The sequence below is a fragment of the Copidosoma floridanum genome, unplaced genomic scaffold (genome assembly GCF_036245765.1).
Source record: "Copidosoma floridanum isolate Cflo_tuat_1 unplaced genomic scaffold, Cflo_Japanese_pri ptg000018l, whole genome shotgun sequence".
Taxonomy (NCBI): domain Eukaryota; kingdom Metazoa; phylum Arthropoda; class Insecta; order Hymenoptera; family Encyrtidae; genus Copidosoma; species Copidosoma floridanum.
In genome coordinates this window covers 2989928-3014008 of record NW_028321895.1, presented here as the reverse complement: position 1 = coordinate 3014008, position 24081 = coordinate 2989928, and the positions used below count along the sequence as shown (strand labels likewise).

The window sequence follows — 24081 nt, the reverse complement described above, 5'->3', positions numbered from 1 at the left end:
CTGGCGTGGTTGGAGCACTTTTTCTTCGGATCTTTCGGCGGGCTCTTTTTTCTGTCACATTCATTTTTGTCATAACAATAGGTGCTGCTGATATATAGCACGAGAAGTATTAAATTGTTGGGTCCAGGTTAATCCACGGTGAACCATTTGTGTCCCGAAATAATTGAATATTATTCCATGGTGCTCAGAATATATATACACAGGTACCTACCGTGTGTTATCGACCTGATGTGGTCGACTCATCAGTGTAAGGACCATCGGGTTTTAAGTTGATGATTGGTTCAGGGCAGTCATTTCACTAGGCATTTCATTATGACTATACAGATTTATTTACTTACCAGATTTACCAGAGAATCAAAGTAAACAACGATTTCGTGTGGAGTTGATATGTACATTACGATCATGTTTAGTGATTTCAATCTAGAAAACGTTGCACCATTTACGGGCTCAAGTACAAAATCATGTCATTACCAATAAAAAAACTGTTACTATCGATCAATTTTCTTAAACGCGACCTCATTGTGAAGGAAAACACACTCTTTTAAAAAAAAAAAAAAAAAAAAAAAAAAAAAAAAAAAAAAAAAAAAAATGAGCAAAAAGATATAGAAAAATATGAAAGCACAGTCGTACAGAGTCCAATTCGTGAGTCCACCCGTACACCATAGCCGCGCCATAAAAACATTCCCCCGTGGACCCTAGCATTTTACTATTTTTTCCCTTCCACTTCAAAGCCGCAAATTTCTTTTTCGCCACGCTCTCCATTCCAGGAGGATGGCAAGTACACAGGTGTATCTATATGCGTACGTTTGTATCTGCAGGCCAACTTTAACGGTTACGACATCGGCTCTCAGGCGGAACATCATGGCGCATTAAAGTGGCTTAACTTCCATACAGCTGCACTCCCTTATACTGCGGTACCGCGACAGCCAGAGCGGGTACCATGTGTATAATAACTGTGCACCCTCCTGGCAAAGGAGGATCTCGTGCAAGTACGTGGAGGGTATGGAAACAGATACCACCAGCCTCTTTCCCTCCTTGGCCAAGCTTATGCATCGGGGGAAATTAGCGACACTGTAGGAACCGTGGCGTCTCATGCAGCTCGGGGGAGGGACTAAGCTGGACCGGGAGGTGTTGCCGCCTCCGAGTACTGCTGGGAACTGTGTTGCAGCGTCATCGCGTACCCGAACGCGCTATTGTATGCATGCAAAGCGGTAAGAGGGATCTCGGTCTGGAATTGATTGAATTGGAGATTTTTTCCTGTTTTTTTTTTGCGTTTTGTTCCTCTGCTGGGGCTTTTGTTTCGGTGTTACGGGACGGAGGTACACCGTCTATTTTTAGAGGGTTTTAGTAGCTCGTCAGCCACAGTCGCTTTGGATGCAGGCGTCGCGGAGCTTTTGGGCTTAAGCGCAGCTTACTAGCTCGTGTTCTACCGATGTCGTTACGACCATGCCTTTTTTTCTTTTCATTTTTCAAGAGCGACTTTGTCATTCTAGTTGAATCGTTATTGCGCCATATGTAAATCCGGATGGTCTGGCTGAAACACGGTGTTCTCGCGTGGAAGAAAATATCCATTTATGGCGTAAAGCTTGAGTGCTTTTTTACCAGCCAACTTTTTTTTCGTTTACAGGTATATTGAACATGTAAACATTATAAATATCTTGTACATATTATTTGAGGAAACATACGTTCATTGCTCTTTGCTAGGGAAAAATAAATTCGTACAATAAGAAATATAATGTTATTATTTTTGTACCCTACAGCAAATTATTATTATTAACTAAAAATTGCAAGTTCTAAAGGTTATGAGTAGAGGAAAGTAAAATTCAACATATTTCTATGACTTTGATTTGTATCTCCGTTTTATCATATAAAGCCATTTCAGCAGCAAAGTAGATGAAACCACTTAATTACTTCCAAAAGCTATTTTTATTTACTATCATTATTCATGTATGTTACGAAGTCAGAATTGGGTTGGTTTTAAAAAATATGTATACGAAAAGTTGAGAGAGGTAACAGCTGTTTTGTTTTCGGAACATGAAAAATGAAATACTTAAACACGTGTTGGATTTTATTTTTAATGAATACCTATGCAACCTCGATTTGTTAGTAATTAACTTTATATGTTAAATATTAACATATGTATAATTTGTATCCCGAAACCATACGTATTGCAATAGTTGAAATATCAATATTTCACTCCAATATTTTGCCATGGTATAAATGATATTTTATCTGATAAATTATGAACTTCGTTTACATTTTTATTACATATAATAGAGTACTGAACGTTATCTTGATGTATTGTCATTGCACAACATATATATTGTTTTATTGATATTAGAGTAATAAAAGTATTAAATATGGCATGTTAATTATTAACACGCCGCCAGTGTGCAGTTAAAATTAAAAAAGTTATAAAGAACATGTAAACTTATTTCCTGTTAACATACTTGTACGTTGATGGTAAACAAATCCTTCTCTCAGTGCACATAGTTCCACGTCCAAAGCTTGAAATACTTGAATTTCATGGAATCGAGATAACGTAACGAAAAAAAAATAGAAAAAAAAGGAAATTCCATCCAACCAAACACAGTGGGTACACGGGAAAACCCATCAACTGTACATCCGATCGATTGCACGACCGACTACGCGAGTCACCCGTACACAGTACAACGAGATAAGAGAGACAAAGGGTGTGTATATCGCAGCCACGCGACCAGATCAGCTCACGGGATGGATAAACAGAGCTCGTAGATTGGTGCGTGCCATCGACCAACGCACGCGGTTAAACACGAGTAATCCACTGTTGTCACATTTGTGGCATCGCTGTGGACTCGTCTCGTGATGTTATTGCCAGGGAACGCCAATAAAGCATATAAACTTTACAGCTAACTCCATGTGCGCGCATGTGGTATGACGCGAATATACCCGCTTGTGCACATTATACGTGGGGCCCACACTCAAAATCGGAATGACCAATATTAAATTGCAAGTATATGGATCTGCTATTACGCTCGTCATTTTACGCGTCGCAATTTTAACAGCGTTACCCGGCACATCACCCTCGTACAGTACCTATACATATGTGGTGCATGTATGGTACATACCTAACGACCAGGAATGTTGTTCTTGTTGTTGCATGCTGTTATTCGTGGCTCACTTGACGCCAGAGCCACTCTGTTTTGATATGCACATAAGATAAAACGATGGAATATGCATATGTACGTTTATGCCCCTGCTGCGCTTCGCTGAACTCGTTCTCTTGCGTTTGTGTTGTTATTGTTATCATGTTGCTTACCTGGAATCCAATGACATGTTGCACCGAAATAGTGGTCACAGCGTATATGTTTTAGTAGCAGAGGTAGTCGATTATTACGTACAGTCAAACAAAATGTTGGTGTCTCCCTTCGTAAGCCTTACGTTAAACAGTACAGTACGGGGCGGGTGAGTACATATTGATTCAAGTGTGATTGAGCTCGTACAATCGATGCAATTTTAATGCATGGAGAATGCAGATCACACAAGGGAATATAGATTTTTTTTACTCCCATCCAATGACGTTATTTTTTGACCCAAGCAGCAGTTTAAACACAATTTTTTTCAATGCAAATATTAAAATGAAACTTTTTTTTCTACTTAAATGGGAAGCTTTGTGACTTATCGTTTTTTATACTGGGTGACGTTACTCCGCTAATCGTAAAAATAAATTTACAACAATATCCAGCACAATAAGGTATCGTTTCCTCTTTACGCCCTCAAATTTGGTGAAAGTAAAGTATGATAGTCGCGTTGTCCCGTGCAGTCTAGCGAGCTATCGCTCCACCCGGTTTAGCATAAATTTTTACACGCCCGTGTATCAACATAATGCGTGCACTCGAGCTGCAACCGCTTCCTCCCTCATTCCTTGTGTACATGTGTGGCGTTGATGGGTTTGGTGAGCTTGGGGGCTGCTATAGTCACCAAGATGCCAGATTGATGGGCCACGCGTGCTGGCTGTACAATATGTATGCATGTATGCACGGTCTCGCATCAACGCTCGTCAAAGACATCTCCCGCTGGTGCAACCAAGCATAGGCATGCTCGGGGCCCGTTTTTTTCCTTCTTGCTTGGCTGCGGGCCCTTTTTTCATGTAATGCGCCGTACGTGCTATGTGGCACTTGGTCTCTGACCTGAACACTCGAGTTTTTCTTTTTTTGCGTACAAAGTGAAAGCTTTGGTTTATTGGCACAGTTCTGTAAAGTGTAGGATTTTTTTTATGCTCCTCGCATCAAAGAGAACTTGCGCATTTTTTTCGCTCATTTGTGTCTACGTTTATCTTTTTTACATACCAAGTGTTGCTTTTTATTTTTGTCTTTCAACTTTTATCTAAGTATAAGATTAAATATGTACATACGCTTTTAAGTAGTGCTTTATCACAAAAAGTTTACCATCAATTGCAACAGTAAATTTTTTTTCGTGGGTAACGATTCCATGTATGCCAGTATTTAAGTGCTGCAATAAATTTCTTTTTAATTTTTTTTCCTATACAGATTAAGTTGTCCTTGTGTCACTTCACATTTCCCGCCCATCGAAATGTCGTCTTACTTTATCTGTCTATATCTACTTAGACGGTGAGCTCTTGCACGGGTAGAATAGGAAGTATAACATTTTAGTATTTGGTATTGGATATTCAATTTAACTACTGAAAACTAAAAATTAAAAAATACATTTAAACGATTTTTGAAAACGCCTGTACCTACAAACTGAAACAAAAAAAACACAATTCTTTATTGTGTGTACTGTGGATGCAATAAACAAACGGTATATATCCATCTACTTGTTGTAGATTCTTATGTATTAACTTTGTATTAATTTTTAAACTTAGCAACCAAAATATTTAATGATTTATGACATACCCAAAGTAAAAAATATTTTTAATATTATTATGTATTATGTCGAGTTTATAAAACACTACAAAGTACCGTGTGTTTAGACAAGTTAATCTAAAAACGTTTTATCCTCCTAAAATTTGAAAAATTTCGGGTTATTTTTGAAAAACAGGAAAGAATGAGTCCCAAAATACATCAAAATATTCTGCATGTTATTTAAACGGAAAAATTCTTTTTTTGTTTTAAATTTTTGACAGTTTCTTATCATAGATTCTTATGAAATTACTTGAATCTGCAGTAATAAGAGAAATAAATAATTGTGATCTGGATTATAATTTAAAATCTCCTGGGATTAAAAATTTATCATTAGCTGACCACATAAAGCTATAATACCTTTTTAATTCAAAGTACATTAACCAAGGACTTTAAAATCGAATGATTGACGAATACTTACTTTTTGACTTAGCAATAGATTTACACGTTCGTTTGCAAGAAAGTGTAGATTTTTATGCGTAATGAAACATATATTACCGTATGAATGTACTTGCAGCTTATAAGACAGAGAAAATAGCCGATGTAGCTATTCGTTCGAAAAAAAAAAAAAAAAAATGAAACGACTGCTGAGCACTGCTTAAACGAAACACCCAAACTTTGTATCATCGAGATACTTTCAACGCAGACGTAAGATCATGGCCTGTACGCACAATAAAATAAAAAAGTGCCAACAGCTACGCACGTCGATAAAAAGTTTTATCCTAGCTTGCGTAGACTCTTGCGCGTAATACGCGACGGTACACGATATGTGCAAAGATAAAGAAGTACCAGTACGAAGCAAAAGCCTATGAAAACGAAAGCAATAAGCAAACACACATACGTACATACGTATACATCTCACCCTAAAGGTTACGGGAGGAGCAAAATGTATGACACTCGCGTGCTTGAAGTGCACACACAGAAGTACTAGAAAAGTTTTGATCGCAGCCATGCCTTCAAGAGGAGAAAAAGAGGGAAAGAGAGCACTCAGCACTCAACATTGGCGACCACATATAGAGCTATTCGGAAGCACTGTATGTCCATGCACGCGTGTGTACAGGCACGCCCATATAATCACGGTTGCCGAGCGGTGCCATTAACACGACATGGACGAGATCGTTTTGCGGGTACGGCTCGAAGTCGCAAGCCACGCTATCGTCGGGCTTGACAGTGCAATTGCCGTTCTGCTGATGGGAGCTCGGTCTGAGGGTCCAGGGGATAAAACTCCGCTGGATAGAGATCTCCTTCCCTTCTTTTTTTCCGTTTTACTTTCTTTTTCCACGCACCTGTATTTGCTTTATGGTTCATGTGTACGCGAACGCGCGATAACCGACGAGAGCACGGTATAAGTTTTTCATGGGAGAGTAGGTACACTTGGATGCGACCGAAGTCGAGGATGGACCGGTGATGGTTATAGACTTCACGACGAGGCTTTGGGTAATCGCGTCTGTTGGGACTTTTGTTGCCGCTGCGTGGTGAAGGGCTCGGGGGGAGAGGGGGGGGGCATTGAGCTCTATCGCTTTACATCGATTGCTGGCGATTGCACTTTTGCTCTTTAACTCTGCCTTTTTTTATCGAGAAAACATAATCCTCCTTTAATTAGAAGTTGCTTGGTGGAACATGAACTTGTGTTTTTGCATCCGTGCGCACTTTTAATGCCTAACGACTGTTCAATTAATAAGTGAGTTTATTGAATTTTAGATGTGTCAAATTTTTCGATTGGCTGCACCATGCATTAACTGGCTATTGACGCAGTACCAAATATAGAGTTCAATGTTTGATGCATGGCATGCGTGTACAGTCACTTAGAAAATTTAACTCAAAATATTACATATTTTACCATTGAGGCTTAAATCACTTGTTTACGCTTTGGTTGTATCAGCGTTTAATCTGTCAATAAAACTGTTGAAAAATATTTTGTAGTATACATAACAACCGACGATTATGGACATTGGAATAATGTATACGGAAATTAATAATTATGACAGTCAGTGTAAATATGTGCCCAATCAATTAGTTTTATGTAAATCTCCAAATATCATGAGGTAGTAACTTTCCACGCATTAAGTCTGCTGATCTAACTAATCAAACCAAAACATACGCGTACAGTTACAGTGTACTTAATGGTAAGCTCGTAGTTGCGCTGTACAAGTGTCTTATATCAAAGAGTAGCAAGGAAGCGCGTAAAATGTGTGCTTCCAAGAATATCGTGAACTTTTCGCACAAGTTTTCACCAGTCAAACATACGTCTACAGGGTGCTAGATACAAGGGGAGCGAGGAAAGACAATACAAAGTAGGAGAATGAGAGGAAGCTTCGCGAGGAAGGGAAGAGCGCGCGCGCCCAGCTTTTAGAGGGGAATGGGGGATGGAGATGTAGAGGATGGCTTAATCAACTCTCCTTTTTGTCGCCTCGTAAATCTCGCTTTCCGCGGCTGGCCCCAAGACACTCGCGCTGTACTCTCCGTATGCGCTTCTCTCGCGCTACAGCTCTTCCAGGGCACATACGGCACACGCTCGTGTCAGCAGACCCGTCCCATGGGCCAACTTATTCGACTTATTGCACGGCCTCTTCCCACTGCGAGACACACGTATACCTGTACGCCGAGACTTCGCTTGCACCCGAGAACACGGAGTGCTTTTGCTGCAGTGAGATTTCTTACGTGTCTCTTTCGCTACGTACACCCGAACAGCCTTGTTTCCAAGCTCTGCGGAAGAAAACTTGCTTTGCTCCTTCGGGAACTTTCGGTATAATTAAATTTTAGCGCGTGGCTGGTGTATACCGATGCTGTGCGGTGGTTTCATCAACTATGTCTTTTATCACGAGGGGTCGTGGGAGAAAATGACTCCCAAGTTGTGACGCTCGCTGAACAATTGTCACATCCAATGGCGTGGTGATCTTCCAGGCACAGAGAAAATACGTTTTTATGCGAGGTATCGATTTTCCTTTGATTCAAATAATCATATTGTGACTTGTTTCTGCATTTTTTTGTGACCTCTAAATTTTGCATTTTCATCCGAGTTTTTAAATGCAAATGCAGGAAGTTTCGGGAAAATCTAGGTAACATTTTCCAATCGTCAAAACGATGGATAAATATGATTATAAGCATGAGATCACGATTTCTGGTCATAGAGGCGAATGATAAATGCGAGGGCGTAGTCTCGAATCGGAAGACACTATTGCTCGTATGCTATTTAAATTGCAGTAGGAGTAAATGAGGGTATTATTGCAGTTTTTTTTTCGAGTGGTTAGCTTTAAACGTTTATCTAACAAATTCACTTCATGAAACCGTTGTAATTTTTTTTTTCTATGAATATTTGGCTCAAAATTTACTGAATCCATCTGATTTCCAACTCCACTAATTTTCTGTTACATTATTTTCACGGCCACAAGTACTCCCGTGGTTGACTCTGCGATAAACACTCGAGCACGTGTTATAAATTATCATGACCAGCGTGTATAAAGACTTTTTAGCCCGTGCATTTGAAAGAGAAATAGTAATAGTAATGAAAAATTTTCTGTTTCACGTTGCAGCTTACAAAACCGCTCTGCCGGTGGAGATCCAGCCGGACAACCAGGTGGCGGTGAACGTGGGCCAGAGCCGGACGATCCTGTGCAAAGTGGCCGTGCCGCTGCAGTTCTGTCGGTTCGTCATACCGGGCGAGCCCAGCCTCGTGCTGTCGCCGAACCAACCCTCGGAGGATGGTATCGATTACTTTGGCGAGGGCATCGACAGGGGCCACTGCGGCGTCAAGATATCGTCGATCAAGGAAAAGCACGACGGCAACGTCACCTGTTACCTTACGCCCACGAAGGGACGCACCGAAAGCTTTAACTCGGTTCGACTGATTGTGGCTAGTGAGTACACCTGCATCTCGATCATTTTTCATTTTTTTTTTTTTTCTCTCTACCGTGCCCGGTTTTAATAAAATGTAAGTCCAGATTGCGCTGTGTATGTTTCTTACGAGAAATATTTCTAACCACCGATGGAAACTTCAAGCGATACCACTATTTTATCGACTACCGAAAACTGCCAATTTTTTATTTGTCCCCCTATAGGGGTTTCGTAAAGATATAGCTTCACTTAGTACTGTCACGGTAAAAGATCTTTGATTGATTTATACCCATTTCATTCAGTAGTTATACAAGTTGGTGATCTGTTTTTTTCGATATCATCATTTTTTCGGAGTTTAAAAAGTCTTTTGGTCACCATGAGATTTCAAAGAATATACTTTAAAAGATTTATTAGCACTCATCGAGTGAGTTGATACTGTTTCGTATATTACTGTGTTGTTTAAAAAACTATCAAAGTTAATAAAAAGTTTATAAAAATAGTGTCTGGAAAGCCTTCAAAGTCAGTCGATGTAAATTTTTACCCTTCGCTATAAATATTTAAGTGATTGTTATAAAAAATTTATAAATAACATAAGATTTTTGAGATTTAAATAACACGTTTCACAGATAGATTGATATAAAAAAACTTAAGCTTGACAAAAATGAAACTAAAACTCTTACACTCTTTTTGTCGTTGGATAGAAGACAAGCTTTTGATAAACCCGTTCAGCGAAACCACTTTTTATCGATAAAGAGCTTGTCTTAGACTACGTGAATTGACAGTTACATCCGAACTCGATCACGGATATCAAAGTGCGAAATCAGACCCCTGGAGTATTGCGACAATGTACAGTATGTGAGAAGGGATACCGAGTTGTTGATTACCTCCTTGAAATAATTAAAGAAATCCAGAATTTTACTTTTTTCTTGAAAAAGCTTTTGTAACTACAACTGTACTCACAAAAACCGTAAATAATCATGCTTACGTCCTTTCTTCAGACCCAGGAATAAAGAAAACTCGTGGTTAGGAGGATGAAATGCATTAAAAAGATATTAGCGAAACTGAGCACATACATAGGTATTGTACAAGACTACGTATAAGCCATACCCGGTATTAGGTATCATAGATCTTCCGTATCTATATTAAATCTACAAGCTCGCGAGGCGCATTATCTCCCGCTTATGACCATTAATTTCATCCGACAAAAAAAAGGGGGGGGGGGAACCTCTCGCCCATAAAGTACAATAATGCAGTACCCTCGGCGGTTCGCGTAACTTTTCCCATCAGCCGAGTCCACGACGCGTATGCTCGTAAAAATCAATTTTTCGAAAAATTCATGCCCTGCGCGCGTAAGCGAGCTAGCAAGAAAAACACGCGGATTACGCTGCTCAAGGGCATAAGTCCCCGAACCCTCCGCCCTCAAAGTTTCGAAACATGGAGGGTATATACTATACAGCTCCGATGGTCTTCGAGCAGCGCGACGGGTGAGCTACGAACCACGAGCGTGCACGCAGCTACTCGCGCGAGAAAAATGTAGATGGAAAGAATATTCTCTCTAGCGTGCTTTATGGGGGAGAAGAGCTCGAAAAGTGTAGGTGACTTGCGAACAAAGAAAGACAAAAAAGGTACTATGCTCAAAGTTTTGCGTCGCCCTCACAGGACAGCCGGACAACCCGCAGCTGCGGCTCAACAAGATCGGACACTTCAAGCCTGGCGAGAAGATGGAGATCAGCTGCACAGCCGAGGGCGGCCGCCCACCCGCCAACGTCTCGCTCTTCCTCGGTGAGCATTTTCATCTTCCTTTTTCGATTTTTTCTCCCAGCGCTCGGCAGAACTCTTTTCCTCGACCAGCCTTTACTTCCTACTAACGTATACCCACCGGTAAATGTAGACGACGAGCCCATCGGGTACGACGAGAGGCCGTTCCTGTACGGGCGGATGGAGGACAGCAACGTGGCTTCGCTCAACACGTCCCGAAGCGTCACGCCGAACGACCACGGCAAAACCCTGTCCTGCGTCGCCAGCCACCTCGCCCTCGCCGAACCGCTGAGGACCCAGCGAACCATCAACGTCAACTGTGAGTACTTTGCGCGCCTCTCGCCTATACATGAACCAGTAGAGCCAGTGTACATTGGCTACTGCCAGTCAGCTCCAAAGTAAGTGTTATTTCTGTCTCGTGTTCGTAGTCGCGCCGGAGCCTCAACAGACGATCGAGTCGTTCGGCAAGGCGATCGGTAGGTCCGGCAAGGTGAACGTGACGGTGCACGCCAACCCTAAGCCCAACTTTACCTGGAAGGTGGGTGACGAGGACATTCCCGCTGGCCAAACCGACTCGACCGGCCGACTGCAGACCTCCTCCGCCATCGACTTGGTGAGTTTCGTAAGCGTCCGGGAATTGCATGAAAATCGATACTCGATCGGCCGGTGCTCTCTCTCTCTCTCCCTGTTTGACATTCGCATCAGCTGTGGTGCAACGGGCGTGTGTGTCCATTATTGTCCCGCGCGAGTGATTGGCGTCGAAGCGCTGTTTGCCGTGCAAATACAGTTTTGTTCGGCTGGAAAAACGCTGTGACGCTCCCTTCCTTTTTCCAAGCTTCGCTCGGACGAGGTTTGCGTGGGTTCCGTGACTGACAATCGCGCTCGTTCGGGATACTGCCATCATTTCGAATTTGTTTTTTTCTGTGGAATTAATGTTGCGGGCATCCGTCGTTTTCTTGCGCATCCTTACTTATTCATATATAGTTTTCAGAGTGTACCAATTTTGACATCCGTTCGTACACAATTCAATTTGATCGTAGAAACCTTACTTTTTTTTTAACTTATTTCACACCACGTTGCAGTCAAGACAAATTGAGAATGTTAATGATGCTTTTATGAATTTTTAATTATTCGCGTGAAATAACAAAAATAACTATGCATGAAAAGTAATTGCTTCAAATAATAAATTGAATATTACCGAATATTAATTGAAAATTAATAAATAATGCCATGACTACGAAGGTGTTATTGAATGGTAAAAACAATTTATTCAGTGATCGAGATTTGAATTTTGTTAATAAATATTTTATCATTAATTAGGGCCGAGGATACTGGAATGTCGAATTGACCATCGACAGTGTTCAGAAATCTGATACCGAGAAGATGTACGCACTACGAGCCGACAATGGTGAAGGATACGCCAATTACAATATAATATTGTCCTCTTCATCCGAGCCACCAGCAGGTTGTTTTCTATTTTTTATTGTTCAACCTTTAGTTATATAGTTAGAAATATATGTATTCTGGTGTGTCCATCACTTGGAAAGCACATTTCTATAGCAGTGATGTTATATGGGTGTTTAGCAGTTTTATAAAAGCTATTTATTAAAAATAGCAGTTCAAAAAGTTTGCTTCTAATTTTTGACTAACAATAAGTGCCATGCAACATCAGTGCTACCGATTAAATAAGAAAATAACCACTAAAACTCACTGTGATCATCGCTTAATGTATTACGTACAATTCACGGAAATACGTATAAACTCATCACTAACGCTTCTGAATTTCAATTATGGTCAAACTGTTAATCACTGCTGTACGGTTTATTATACTAAAAGATTTATGTGTATTGTAAATAGCTTTTTGCTTATATGTATTTGGTTGAAAAAAAATAATTCTCAAAGTGAAAACAAATGATAGATCTATTGAGGTGTTAGATCCCATACCGATGGATGTCATAGAAAATAGTCCTCTTAAGCTTATTTAAACAGAATAAATACAGCTATGTTGGCTAAAAAAACATGGCTCAATATCTTTTGCTTTCTGTTAATTTATGGGAATTTTCGACGGTGACGCTTCATCTCCGTTTCCAAAAAAATTAGCTCAAATAGTAAAAACAGCACGAAATAATAGTTTTTTTAGTAAACGTTAGTTATATATACAAATAGACAGCCATCGTGTCATTAATCAAAATAACAGTCTAGTTCTATAAATAACAAACATTCATTTTACCACGATAAATTTTTCTTTCTAATGCAATATCACTTCACTGCATGCTCACCCAGGAGCTTTAGGTCGATTTGGTCAGTTCTATGGTAAGCTCTCCGAACAAATGCACGCACTAGGTAATTCTCACTTTATACATTTTCATAACTAACTCTTTAAAAAATTTCTCTCCTACACAATTGTTACTATTGTTTCTAATACTGCAAATTCTACGCTTACATTTAACTTGGGCTTACAAGTGCTTTTATTTTATGTTGTGATCAGAAAATATTTTTATTGTTTTTATGTTATCAGAATTCTGTAGAAAGTATTTTCAAATACTTTGTTTTGAACTTTTCAAACGATTGTAGTGATAATTGCGTATCACTTTGCTGAAGCCATGATAAAAATGACATTTTTAGGAAACAGAATTCTCTTAGCATTGTACTCAGACTTGGGCGCAAATACTATTTCAATTTGTTTGGCAGCATAATTTTATTTTTTTAATGTATTAAGCCACGCATCATCTGTGATGAGAATTTTTTTTCAATTACTACGTACTATTTCAGTGCTTAAAATGTTTTTCAGCATAAACGATGTGTACTTATTGCAATTTGAAAGAAAAAGTAATTTAGAAAAAAAAGGAGTTAAGTATTTGAAAAAAAGATTAAAATAATTTATTCAACTACGAAAAAATGTTCCATAATAGTGCTTGTTTGAGTAGCAACGAATTAAAGATAGTTCAGTAAAAGCAACAAACTTTATTTGGGACAAATAATTTTCATTCAAAGGGTTCTAAAATTTATTAAATAATCGTGCTCGAGTCTGACTGCACTACAAACCGCACATAAAAAACATTTGTAGTAATAAAATAGTTTTAAAACTGTTTAACCACTGAAATGTGTGGTTCTGACACAACAGCTTTTTGTCTCAATCTCTTTTGCAAGTCTACCAACATTCTTTGAAGACTTGGCTGCTTTCCGCCACGTGAAGGTAAATTACGAGAGCGAGGACTAAAAGAATCATATTCCTTGCAGGAGTCGACTTGGACGCCGGATCAATAATTGGAATCGTCATCGGAGTCTTGCTGCTGATCCTCGCTGTGTTCCTGGTGGTTTTCGCTCGCGCAACTGGACGCTGGTGTTTTGCCGGTGAGTAATCCATCCACAGTGCCGACCACCCCCTACCTCGATCTTTTCACATTAGAACTTTACTCTCGTGCGAGAATTTACAGCTCGAACGAGCACTACCTTAACACTGTGCTCGCGCACGAGCTTCCGAAAAACAGGTTACGGGTATTACAATATTGGCGTTCGTCTTCCCGGTTTCTCTGTCCTCGTACACGGTGATTGTGCTTTCGACACGTGTTCCATCTCAAGCACCAAAATCTGTGATTGTGTGTGTTCACACGTGTGTAGTAGACGAACGTTTAGTCGTTTTGGCATACCCGCCTGCTACTTGGGAAAAATTCAAAGCCAGAAATTACCGATTTGGACGAGGAGAAAAATTGGCAAATTATCATTTCAGTGTTGCTAAATTAAGTATTCGTACCGTGCAAGATCACTTTTTTTGTTCACTTAACCGTTGGTCGTGGGAACACGCGAGAGTGAAAAGAAATAACACTGCCCGGAATGGCTGTCTCCGTCGCTCGGCACACGCCATGTACATAGTATACACCTACACTAATGACAACAGACACCCAGATCATAGTGATATATGACTGTTGAATAAACATTGTACCTTGGGCAAGGAGCGTCAATCAAAAACTGTGTCTTGTGTGTTTGTATGCACCTACCGATTAGGACAGCATGCAAGCCGGGCCAAGTAAAGTACCCAGAGAAACATCAACCGTAAAGCTCGCGATACCGTGGCTTGAGACTGTCCAATGGGGGTAAGTCGCCGCTGCTGATCAGCCACACGCTCGCCCGTCAGTTCAACTAGATCCCCCGTATTTTATTGCTGTTGTTATTTTTGTTATCATCTTTGATTTTATTGTACTGTAATTCGATTATTTTATTTTTATTGTTGCCTATTTTGCCAATGTCACGTACATGCGCATCTTTTTTTCTCGCCCTTAGACTTTACACGATTTTTACTATCCCATAGAACGATACGAAGTACTTGATGTTTGATACCTTCATCGATTCCTTATGCTTTGTTGATCTTTTTATTTCATTACTAAAGTAAAAATCCCTTTTTACGTATTTTTATTAAAAGGACTCGTCCTGATTATTTAGAATATTTGTGTATCAATGTACGCATTGTGTTCCGTTCGAATGTTGTTAATGATATGTTTACTCTTTGAAAAATGGAATGGAGTATTTTGAGTCTATTCGTTGGGATTAACTTATTGAAGAATTCAAAAAAATTGAATTGAATCAAGGAAAATTTACTAGTTTCGTCATTATGAAAAACGATTTTTTACCCAATTACAACAGTAATACAAATATTCGTATCAGTGTTAAACATTTAATTGATGTTTTATGAAAGTAATTATGCATTACTGGTTTCAAAATCAAAGAGTAAACATCTTTTTACATTTAGTTTTATGACTGTAGTAGTGAATTCTCCATTCTGAAAAAAATTGATTCATTCTATAAGACTTTTAAACATGTAGATAATAGTTAAAATGAACAAACGCATCGGCAAAACTTTTGTAATGCATGATGTCGGATATAAGCTGTATTTGCATGAGTTTTTGTATAGTTTATGCATTTGATTTTACAATTAAAATCGCATAGGTGTGATAACGTAAATTGTCTTTGCGTGTAGATAAAGTATGATAAATAACAAGCAACCGCTACAAATCGGCGAAGGCAAGTGTGTGGACAAGTCAGGACATGTGATTTATTGACTTTTCCAATCTCTTACTGTTAGCTGCATCGTCATTTTTGGGTCTCATTTTCCTCATTAATGAATTAAAACGAGACAATTTTAAATTGTGTGTTTCACGATTGCATGTTTTTGTTTTTTTCTTTTTTTTTCACCAACCTGGTTGAATTCAAATTGAAACAACTGTGTTTTCATGAAAAACAAATGTAACACTGCATGACTTTTACATTATAATAAAAACATTTTTGCTCATATCTAAGTGATGAAAAAGACTTTCCTGTATCTTTAATTGAGTGATTATTTTATTATTGTGTTAATGTATACGTCAATTCTATTTTCAGTAGTATACTCTTAGTTTGGTCAGCCATGAAGCTGTTTAACGAAATTCGATAGTTTTTTTTCATTTCTTGTTATATAAAACATTGAACAACGTTCTAGTGAAATTATTATTTTCAATGCTGCCTTTCATTAACTTTTCAAAGTATGAGTATACTTTGCATTTTATGAATGAGGATTTGTGGACTGAGAAAGGCTTTTTCAAATTTTATTATAATTTATACGTAGTATCAGTAGATAGTTGTTATAAAGTGATTATTTTTTTAAAAGATTTGCATAATTATTTTATAATAAGAATGTTTTCATAAGCACACTAATCATGATAGTCACTTTGTAATTGTTTGCACGTCAAATTATATGTAGCACCTTTTTTAAGTAAGTTATTGCATATATTTTCCTAAAACTTCCAGTGAAATTTAATAATTTTCCATTAACACATAAATGTAAGATGTAAAATTATTATTTAATCAATTTTTTTACTGTAGAAACACAAAAACTAATTAGACTTGCATGCACAGTTCAGTAAAACTTTACCGTGTACATATGAGCCTCAATTTACCAATTTAAATTTTGTAGTCTTGTCTTCACACATCGCTTCGTAATAGCATAAAATTGAGACGTATTTCTCAAAATATTACAATATTGAACTTTCTCTTAGTTTTCTGTTGTAGTATTTAAATAATACGAAAATAATAAGTTATAATAAATAGAAATAACGAATATTTTGAAAAAATCAATTATGAAAAAAATGAGTAAAAGTGCTCGTATATTATAAAATTTTTATAAATCATTAGACTTAACATGTCTACTGAGTATTTCAAAAGAATAAATAAATAAAAAAAGTTTTACTGAAAAACAATAAAAAAAAAACTACTTATATCGATGAAACTATAATATGATAGTAAGTTTTCTTTTAATTAACAGAAAAATTGATGATACAATAAAAATATTGACATGAAACTTTATTTAATTATCAAAAAAACAATAATGGCTGATCATAGCTATTTACTTGGAAAATTTTTTGTCCTACGAGACATTTCATAAATTAATTTAAGTTAAATATTAACTTGGCAACTAAAATTAAAATCTAATTTACATCTTCAACATTTTTCACCTGATTTGTACACACCATAATACTATTTTTAGCTTTAAAATGATCCTTTTTTTCCCAAGCACATTAACAATGCCAGCTTGAACCGAAATGAGCACGTGACTTAATTCTTGTATGTATATCTTCCACCGTAACAACTAATCGTAGTGCACAACTTGAACATCATTGTAGCTAGCAGTTGGAAAATTTTTTTATTAGTATTCATTTGAGGAAAAAAAAAAAAAAAAAAAAAAAAAGAATCCACACGTATGGATGAAAAAAGCGTAAACGAAAAATGCCTTTGACCGATTATTCGTGGGGTTGCTTGTTGCAGCGAGGCGTCGGAGCGACGAAGAGGCAGACGGGAGCGCGGGCGCTGACCAGCACGAGGAGCACATCATAAGCGAGGAGAAGGTCCCGGCCAGCCAGCACGGCCAGGAGAACCCCATACACGCCAGCAGCGAGTACGTCAACGGCAAGGACAGCCTCGACAAGAAGACCAACACGCCCGTCTAACAACTCTTCTCCCTCGCCCCTCCAACCCCGCCTCGCTACGCCACATCTCTCGCCCCACCTCACCGAGCACGTTAATTACGCGGCGACGACGTCCACAAAACACTACACTGTAACGATATTGCGCACGACGAGCGCGTGCGACATCGGGGCTCTTTTCCCTCGAGGAAAGGAGTACTGTTCGCGTGCTCCACCTTTTTTGTACTTCATTTAAATTCTTACACCCCCGTTGCGTTGGAATCGCCGACTTGAATGACCGATGCGGAGCTCCGGTCGATCGTGGAGGTTGACCGCACAAGTGCGATTCGCCAAAGAGCTCTTGGGTTTGAAATCGGCGATCAGCATGTTTAAATAAAAATAATAGTTGCACGTCGACGCGTTTTTTTTTTTTACCATTGTAACCGATGCAGTGGGTGCGAGTCTGTGCGCGTGGCCTCGGGTGTTGGAGGCCTCGTTTACTCGAAAGTCCCGGATCGACCAGCCATAACACACTTATTTCTCATCGCAAGAACAACAGCCACATCGGACAAGCGAACGGACTTTCCTCGGGCGAGCGGCGCCGTCCTCTTTTTCTGCGTTTTAAGATATAATTGATAAGAAAGGAGTGAGATGGATGCTGATTGACGAGCAAAAATAGTAACGACAAGCGCGTGAATCCTTTTTTTTCCCCGAGTGGGCCTTTTTGTGATTGGCACTGTATTTTTTGTTCTGGCAGCTGTTTTCTTTTTAGATGTTTAGCCAGCCGATGGCTCCGAAAGGTTCGCGCGCTTGTGGTACTTTTAGACGCTTTTTTACATGTCTCGCTAAAACGAAGTAACAACAGTACAGTTTTCCGTTTTTTTGATAAGCAGTTTTCTTTTTTTTATCCATTTTGTGATTGGCGAGCCCTCTGGGTTCGTGGTTTCATTGACTACATGTGAAAGACCGAGTTAGCTGCTGCGTTACTTCGCTTTTCTTTCGTATATGTGAGTTTGTAAATAGTTTATTAAGAAAGATTAAGTATAGCTTAAACTAAAAGAAAACAAAACATCATTGATGAAAAAACAAAAAAAATAAATCAATCTTGTAAGATGAAACTCTACTTTAGCGGGAATTATTCCGGCACGTGTGTAACTAAGGTCTAGCTCTATTTGTTCGATTTTACCATCGAAAATTAAATCTTACTGAATTGGAAAAAAGAAATATTAATAATGAAAGACACAATTTTTTAATTGACTATGAGAAATCCAAATGTTTTTCATCCCGAACCTTAGTTACAGCACACTTAGTTTAAGTTAGATAGTGCGGCAGTCTTGTAGCGAGAACTATTCTGACTGGAAATAATATCATTTTAACATTCCAATAACGTTATGCAAGAGATAAGAAAAAATGACTTTTTTGCACGTAAGCACTTTTCATACAGTATTATTTCATGAATGATCAAATTTTTTAAATGCCCAACAGTACTGTTTGTTTTTAGTATTAACAATTTGAGATCAATTAAATCCACTAAGTTTATTCTTGCAAATTCTTAAATAAATTAAGTTTGTACGTTAACCAAGGCTGCATCCGTCCATTAAGAAATTTTTTTTTTATACATGTCAAGTAAAATAAATTGAGAAAATGTTTTAAATACCTTATAAAACGTAGACAATAACTTTTCAATTATCTATTGTGATCTGTTTGATTGAATTTTTTAATTATAAATTCATCGTATGTATTTTAAACTGTGTTATTTCCAATTATAATTTTTTTGGAAATTATGTGGCTCTTAAAACTATTTTCTCACTTCCGGAGGATGCAGTTTAATTAGCTTCAGCGAAAATGATAAAAAATTTTATTTTGATATAATGTTTGGTTTTTGTAAAAAATCACGCGTGGAGCACTCAGATCACATTTATTTTTTGTAGTTTAGTATTATAATTAGTATTTTTATCTTTACAACCAACGATTCTTTAAATTGGTAAGTCGTTAGGTTATTTTTGGGGATTATAAAAAGGTATTTCACGTAAATTAATGCGCGGCTAAATTTATATGTCAACTAATGCATAATTGACAAATTTTTATTTAAGATCGTAAAAACATTTATTTCATTATCACATAGTATTCTGAATTTCCCTGAATCGATTTGTGAATAGGATCACAACTTTTTAGCTCCTTATACTTTTCCATTCCATTAAAGTGTTACTAAATGTTTATAAACGACTCACAAGCTTTGTCTACTTTTTCGTTAATGCCTTCGACAATAAGAGTTTTTATGCACATGTACAGGTAATTTTTACTTAGCGCTATATCGTTGGTGTGTTAAGCTAAGAAACAAAAGAGAAGAAACTCGCATTGTCCAACAAATTGTACGCCAGCGTATAAGTATTAAGCATGCAATGTATTCAACAAAACACAACGTAACTGCCGTAAACGGAGATTATCGAAAGCAACAATTTTATAAGTAATTTTTATTTCCTTGTAACTGTTACTTTCTTGACTATTATTATCGAACTGACAAATTTTATAATGACCACAAATAATAACAATAAAGACTTTGAATCATAAGAAAAAAAAAAATCACACGAGACTTTTGCAAGACATTGAACTTGCTGTACCTTTTTGAAATTCATTTACTTACAACTATAAGACTTTTTAGCCACATACAATGTCTAAATGACATATTTAAATCAGCTAAATCTGTTTGTAATAAGCTAAGCGAAGCTCAAACGAAAAAATCAAAATAGCTGACCCTCGCGGCTAGCGAAGATTCCATTTGTTTCGAAGCAAGGAGGAAAGCGACTATATATCTGTGGCCCAAAGTCCAAAAGAGAGAGGAGTGAACGCGACCTCTAAGCTAAAAGCAAATAGTCCGAGTCACGGGAACAGGTGGGAGCTCTGGTTCAGCGATTTTGTAGCGGAGATCAAACGTGAATGCAGAAACCCAATTATCGTTGATTTGCCTCGACTTATTCGCGCGTGTTGTGTACATAAAATTAAAGAGATATTGATAAAGGCAATATATACCTATATACATATTATAAATATTACTGTAATAAGATTGAACGCTATATCGATGATCCGTTACAATTTCGAAAATGAAGAGTCGAGGCACTTGGCTTGCAACAAAAAATAGTGAAAAATGAAAGTTTGGAGACTATCAATACTAGAGAAAACAAGAAATCTTGCATCCCAATTGCCAATGACCCGTATAGTTGTGATTCATAATCAAAAGAAAAATAAAGTGTTATTGTCCGGCAGAGCAATGTTTAACTCGGTGTTTAAGAAATGCAGAGTCACCGCGTGACGTTGACGAATCGCTTCAAAACGTTAATGAGATTGAACAGCTGAACAGATGAATGTGCAACGTATCCGTATAATTTTGAGACGTTCCTTAGCTCGTTGGATTGAATTATAAAGCACTTAGAAAATTGTACAAAATTACTCTTTCGATCGCGTTACGTTGAACAAACACGGCGATTCTTCAAACGTCAGTCGGTGGATTCGTTGTTTTATTGAAACTCTATTCAGGTAAGGTTTAAGTAAAATAATCAAACCACGTAATGATGGAGGATGGAAATTGTGTCGTAATAATAAGTGTCAAACATGAGCGTGTGCAAGAACAGTGAAAAAAAAAAAAAAAAAAAAAAAAACACATTCAACAAATTGGGAAAACGTAGAGAAACCTGCTTTTTACACTTCATCCAAAATTCGTAGACAGTCGTGGTGGATGAAAGATGGGAGGATTTCGATAGGATTTTCCGTGCCCGGTAACAACCTACCAGCAGCCAGGAGCACCGTAAACGCGGATAGCGACACTTTTAGCATTTTACGATCCCGCGGGAACACGAAACTAAAGAAACAGGGAGAAAAGTGAGCTCGCCGCCGTAAAAATGCGCCAGAAACATTTCGGAGCCTGAAAAAGCGTGTAGTAATGAAAGAACGACGCGGAGCTTCGGCCAACGAGGTATTGTTAGCTTCGGCAGTAACTCCTCCGCAATAAACATGCAACGGCGCGGTGACCAACGCCCGCGCTGATACTCGCCCATCAGACCGCCTTTTTATTTCTCTCGTGGCTCTTGTCCTCGCGTGTCGCATCGTTGTTTTTATGGACACGCTATACATCATACTTGACGTAAATGCGTTTACATGGAAATGTACACACCGCGCTGCTGGTAGAATCATGGTTCTTAACCACTGGAAATTGAAAGAAATAATTTACTTACCCATGTGCGCGTGACTAAGTATGGATAAGACTTGAAAAAATAATGATTTACATTTTCGATGAGAGGAGCAAGCAAGCATAGGAGTGACGATTATTTGGCGATGGCATTTCGTGGAAATAGGTTGAGAGTAGCAGCTTTAACTCCATATGATGATTTTCACGTGTCGTGGAGGGAATGCAGGCGCATATTTCAATGTACAAATGTTATTTACGGTATGCACGAGTTGGGCGTGCAGTGACTTAATTGTTAAGATTTATTTTAAAATAACGGATTCAATCAAATTGATTTTAAAATAAAGACTTTGATCGATTAACCCGATGGTCGTGTGCTACGACCCGTTAGTATGGTACACGATATTATTATGTGCATTGGTTTCGGATGAAAAACGTTTGACTTATACAGTGTTATAGTTATAATTATTACGATACGATGATTGGGAATGTAACTTTTGGTGGAAAAGAAATTTGTGAAACTTATCGTAAATATATGAAATATATGAGGATATACGGGCACGATGATCGTTGACCATACGAGTATAAATATATATATATATATATATAAATAAGTAAATTATATAAATATATATGTTTACGTTAATTTAAGATTTAGGTATCACAACGACGAAAATAAAAATAGTTATTATCATTATTATATATATAAAGTGGGCGTTCTCTGAAAAAAAAAGAGAAATTTTAGTATGAAATTTTTTAAACTTTTTTATATCATTTTGTATTCCTGACGATAAATTCCTAAAGGATTTTCCACACATTCTTCCGATTTTTAGACGTATAATGTAATAAGCGATTAATGTTTTACAAAGTGAATGTTTTTCCTCGGACACGTCAAAGTTAAACCTAAAATCATTTCAGAGATCGCTACTTTGCATTAAAAACAACTATTGAGAAAAATCTAAATCTAAATGTTACGGCATATATAAAATATATATATATATATTACGGTGAAAAAGCGAAGCAACTATGTAAGACAAATATAAAGTTAATGGAGAGCAAAAATGAGAAATTTTGTATCTGTTCATGTAGATACATAACTGCGATGTGGAGATAAATCGGTTAGTAATAAAAATTATTGAAGACTAAAGAAAATCAATATATAGAAAGAGCTGTACGTAATAATAATGAAAATTAAATTAATTTATCGCTCTATTATACTTAGGAACCACATGATTTTTTAAATAAAAACATTTGTTTTAAAAACAAATTGATTGGAGTTCAATGTCTTTAAACCCGCAAACTTTTTCTCACGGAGTACTTTTAGTTTTTATTTATTCCCTGGTTTATGTGTTACTGTAGGATTTAAAGCTGGTTCAGTTAGGGCTCAGTATCATTCAGTTTTTGTTTTTGTCTCTTCCGAAACAAAATTGAACTTATTTGGTTTAAAAAACAAAGTATATTAAGTAATTTTTTAAAATATTGATTTCGTCCAAATTAGATAAGTAGAATCAGATGCCCAGAGGCCAAAGTCTTGTTCAATCCTAGTTACAATTTTAATCGCTTGGAAATAGTATTTTACCAAATACGTAAAAGAGAGAAACAATGAGGTGTTCGAGCGTAATTCGTTATTATTAAATTATTCTTTTTTATTAAATATTGAAAAAACTAAAGGTTTCACTGGAAAATTTTAATGGTTAAATACGTAGATTACTAAACTGATTAAAACATTATGTAAAAAAAGAATCCGTTATGATTGAAAATTATGTTGCAAATTACAAGAAACCAAGAAACTGATGCATGCTTGAATCATATATTTTAATATTTAATAATGAAATCGCAGTTTTTTATAATAAATGGCTGCTTTGTACTAAAAAATATTTTTAGCTACTCTTTTATTTAGTTCAGTTTGAGGTAGTTTGTCGATTTATGAAAAATGATGATGAAAATAATATTATGTCTGTTAGAGGGTAAGATTAATTTTATTTCTCATTTTTTTTATTGATTCAATTTAATGATACATGTATGCATAAACTAAGGAATATAACGGGGCATGGAAAAACTGTATTCATTGATACATTCTACAAATTATTGTCGTGAAGTAAGCTGTACAGAGTATACCTTTAGGCTGGTGTAGAGGACTTTGTAAGACAACTATGCACGAATTGAGGTCTCCTCTTTATACAAGGGCTTAAATATTTGGTGCATGTCTTTCATGACAATTATTTGTGAAGTGTATCGATAACAATGCACAAGTGGCCGAGACGTCACCGACAAGTAGACTCTCCCCCACCTTCTGGCATCAAGCACATTATTCACTGGTAATAGTAAATAATAATGAGGTACTTAATTTCATTGCAGCCACCTAATGGTAAGTCGTACGCGATTAAATGAAGGATCATTTTAAAGTGTAATTCTAATGCTGTGCTATGCTTATTTTGCGTCTTAATGTCGATGAACAAATTGACAGCGGTTAAAT

General features: G+C 37.4%; 1 protein-coding gene across 1 annotated transcript in view; it reads left to right on the top strand.

The window, feature by feature from the left end:
• The window catches only part of LOC106636713 (fasciclin 3), a 255150-nt gene that overhangs the window by 223389 nt on the left and 7680 nt on the right, over nucleotides 1–24081 (top strand). The window contains exons 2-8 of the mRNA XM_089592489.1: nucleotides 8435–8758; nucleotides 10395–10517; nucleotides 10627–10812; nucleotides 10922–11106; nucleotides 11814–11958; nucleotides 12777–12836; nucleotides 13734–13847. Coding sequence (XP_089448615.1) covers nucleotides 8435–8758; nucleotides 10395–10517; nucleotides 10627–10812; nucleotides 10922–11106; nucleotides 11814–11958; nucleotides 12777–12836; nucleotides 13734–13847 — 1137 coding nt within the window. The remainder of the gene's footprint in view (nucleotides 1–8434; nucleotides 8759–10394; nucleotides 10518–10626; nucleotides 10813–10921; nucleotides 11107–11813; nucleotides 11959–12776; nucleotides 12837–13733; nucleotides 13848–24081) is intronic.